Here is a 3,594-nt window from a genome sequence, read left to right as displayed (position 1 = left end):
CCTTTGAATTAAGAACATATGATCATATCGATATGAAACACAACACATTTTCATTCAAAAATCTAACAATTCTAACAATTACATGAATTGTATGGCATCTAAGCATATCAGATACACCCATCTATTGTAGGAACAATATAGAATCATGTCGTTGCATGATGCTTGATCTATAAGTCCATTGAAAATTGTTCTTGAATGATTTTATTTATGTTATAGGTAAAATCTCAGCTCTGTGGTTTGAAACGATTTTACACCCTGAGGTCTATCAGAGGTCCTTAAGGAGGGGGGAGTCTAGAATGTTGTGGGCTCGAGCAGCTTCTGCTGTTATCTTGATCGGGCTGAATTGTGCTATCTCTGAGCCAGTCATTCTTTTCCAAGCTATCTTACATTGACCAGTTCTTCCTTTAGTTGGGCTCATCTTCTTTGAAGCTTGCATGACCATAAAGTTCTTAGCTGGGGGTTTTCGTTGGTCAACGGAGACTGGCTGGCTGGAGCCTTCTTTTATGGCTCTGGGGTTGGTGATTTGGTGTCTGGAATGTTCAGTTCTGTGAGAAATTATGTTTGAACAATTCACCTGGAAGATTCATTTGTGTTTGTTTCGCACTCAATCCTACATCTCTTATAAAGCTCAATAGACAGGCCATCAGGGCCAGGGGCTTTGCCTGTATTCATATGGGTGAGTGCCTCCTTAAGTTCTTGAATGCTCAGTTTTCCATCTAGATCGTTTTTAGTTTCCTCTGACAAGGTTGGGAATTGAAGTTGGTCCAGAAACTGATCCTGTTTATCCATATTATCTGGATATTGAGATTTATATAAATTTTCATAATATTCTGCAAAAGCGTCATTTATACATTTTGGATCCACTAAATCAGTGCTTCTCAATCTTTTTTCAATGACGTACCCCCTATCAAATTTTTTCTCAGCCAAGTACCCCCTGACCGGCCCTAATCATTTGAGATAGAAATAAAAGCTATGACTACTATATGCCATCATTATGAGATTTATTAAACAATGTAAATGAAAAACATTTGCAATAATAAACATTTACAATAATAAACAATGTATCATTACCGATAACCGATCATGCAGTTTAAGTACCCCTTGACTGGCCCCAAACATGTTTGATAAAATAACCTATAAATAATATATATACAGTGTGTATATATATATATGTTGTGTATAACATTTTAGCTCAAAAACACTTGTAATAATAAACAACAAACTAAGTTGCACTTATAATTTAGTGCGAAACATCTCCTTGTGCTTCACTGAGGATCTTGGTCATCCTCGGTGGCAGGGAGGACACAGCAGTGATCAGACTCTTTTCCAGGCCCAGTCTGTTTCTCTGCTTTGTTTTGATCACAGTCATTGCAGAAAATGAGGCCTCACACAAATATGTGGATCCAAAGGGCAGTAGCTGCTGCAAAGCTTTTTCTCCCAGCTCAGGGTACTCCTTTTTTTTACACACACCCAAAACTGCGTTACAGTGGAGTTTTCATATTTCATCCGTAGGCCATAGTCAGATGACACATCCAAGAGTTTTTCCTGGTGACAGAGAGGGAGCTTGTTTCTGCTTTCTTCTGACAAAAGAAATGGGTTTCTCACCCAACTGAGTTGTGCAGATTTCTCCTCCATGTCAGGAAAGTATGAGTTAAAACTCACAATCAGGTTGGCCAAATGTTCTTCTATGATGGACTTCACTGGTGCTCTCTCCACATCTTCCCTGGAGAGGAAAGCATCCACCTGAGAAAAGCAGGTGAGATCCCCCTGTACACATGCCTGTTTCCACAACTCTGCTTTCTTCAGAAAACCACCCACCTTATCATACAGGTTCAGAACGTGGGTGTCCTTGCCCTGCAGACACACATTCAGCTCATTCAATTTGCTGAATATATCTGCCAGATAGCACAGCTTTGCAAGCCAATCTTTATCTTCAAACAGGGTGGCATATGGAGATCTTTGCTCTGACAAAAAGGTGTGCACCTCCGCCCGTAGTTCCAACAGCCTGCTCAGTATCCTCCCTCGAGATAGCCAGCGCACTTCTGTATGTAGCAGCAGTTGTGTATGTTCAGCTCCTATGTCCTCACAGAGGCGGTGAAACGGTCGTGCATTGAGTGGCCTTGACTTAATAAAGTTAATCACTTTAATGCTGTCATTCAAAACGTCATGCAACACAGGACTTATATTTTTGGATGCCAGTGCTTCCCTGTGTATGACACAGTGATTCCACTGCACTTCTGGATGTTTACTTCTAATACGCGTCATGAGCCCTTTAATACGGCCTGTGATTGACGCGGCTCCGTCAGTGCAGACACTCTTGCAGTTTCTCCAGTCCAGCTCGTTTTCAATGAAGAAATTATCCACAACATTAAAAAGGTCCTCTCCTGTTGTTTTCCCTTCTAAGCTCTTGCAGAAAAGTACATTTTCATAAATGTCGTCGATATCCACATACCTCACAAACGCAATGAGCTGTGCCTTGCCACTGACATCGGTCGACTCATCAAGCTGGAGTGAAAATGCTTCGCCAAGTTTTCCCACTACTTGTTCAACAATATCCGCTCCCATTCTTTCTATTCTGCGGGAAACGGTGTCATTAGACAAAGGCACTGTTTTTAATTTATCCGCGGCATTTTTGTCCAGCATTGTCTCAGTTAATACAACAGCGGCTGGGAGTAACAGGTCCTCAGCGATCGTGAACGGCTTTTTGGCTTTAGCTACGAGCAGTGACACCGCATATGACGCCTGTAGTGCTTTGGCTGATGTTGTGGAGACTTTTCGCATTGTTTCCTGCGATGATCTAAACTCAGCAAGTTTTCTCTTGAAAAATTCTGGTGGCTTTCCAACATGACACTGATGTTTGGTGCTGAGATGTCTCTGGAGGTGCGCAGGTTTCATCGAGCTGTTTGCTAGTTTCTCATTCATTTGTTTAATTCTGTTTAATTCTGCCTAGCACCTGTTTAAGCTTGACAATTTTGTTCAGACCTCTTACATTCCAACTAGACACATTTATAACTGAGGTATCAAACATAAATTATTCTTAATCTCAATTTCAGGCCATGTAAAGTCATCAAACACAAAAAATATGGAGTGAGCTCCTTATCACAAAACCCCACACATTTCCCCAAACGAAATGTGATGTTAAACCCTTTAAGACTAGGAACTTGGGTTGTATAAAACGTTTCATCCACATAGTGGGTAACGTGTAAATCTGAACACATAACATAGCCACACATGGGCTAGCTGTAGTAGAAATGTTTGGACCATAATAAAACTTGACGCACATAAACGTGCACCCAGTGCGTGATAAAAAAAAAAAAACAAAAAAATCTATATCAATAATACAAAAAATAAAAGCAACATACCTTAAGACAATCATGCCAGTAACGTATTTTAACAATAAGGCACCTTACTAAATTATCCGTTGAATTTTGTCCATTTTCATGGCCATTACTCGTCAGTGGCTCCATGCAGGAGAAAAGAAAGAAGCGGTAAGCACAAAGCTTAGTTTAAGTCTCGGAGTCGTCACAAGTCTGTGAGCTTATTTCCTGAACGTATTCTTCAGCCTCAGCAACCGATTTAAAAATCCTGCGTTTG

General features: G+C 40.5%; 1 protein-coding gene across 1 annotated transcript; it reads right to left on the bottom strand.

Moving 5' to 3' along the window:
- Positions 1-1,240: 1,240 nt before the first annotated feature.
- Positions 1,241-2,781, bottom strand: LOC308686476 (SCAN domain-containing protein 3-like; the record flags this gene model as incomplete). Its single annotated transcript, XM_081394895.1, has 2 exons — positions 1,241-1,453; positions 1,606-2,781. 2 exons carry the CDS (start codon positions 2,779-2,781, stop codon positions 1,241-1,243), a joined length of 1,389 nt encoding a protein of 462 aa, XP_081251021.1.
- Positions 2,782-3,594: the final 813 nt, after the last annotated feature.

The sequence above is a fragment of the Scardinius erythrophthalmus genome (genome assembly GCF_964197995.2).
Source record: "Scardinius erythrophthalmus genome assembly, contig: HAP1_SCAFFOLD_304, whole genome shotgun sequence".
Lineage (NCBI taxonomy): Eukaryota > Metazoa > Chordata > Actinopteri > Cypriniformes > Leuciscidae > Scardinius > Scardinius erythrophthalmus.
Note: the sequence above shows the minus strand (reverse complement) of the source record. Positions and strands in the feature narration are given on the sequence as shown.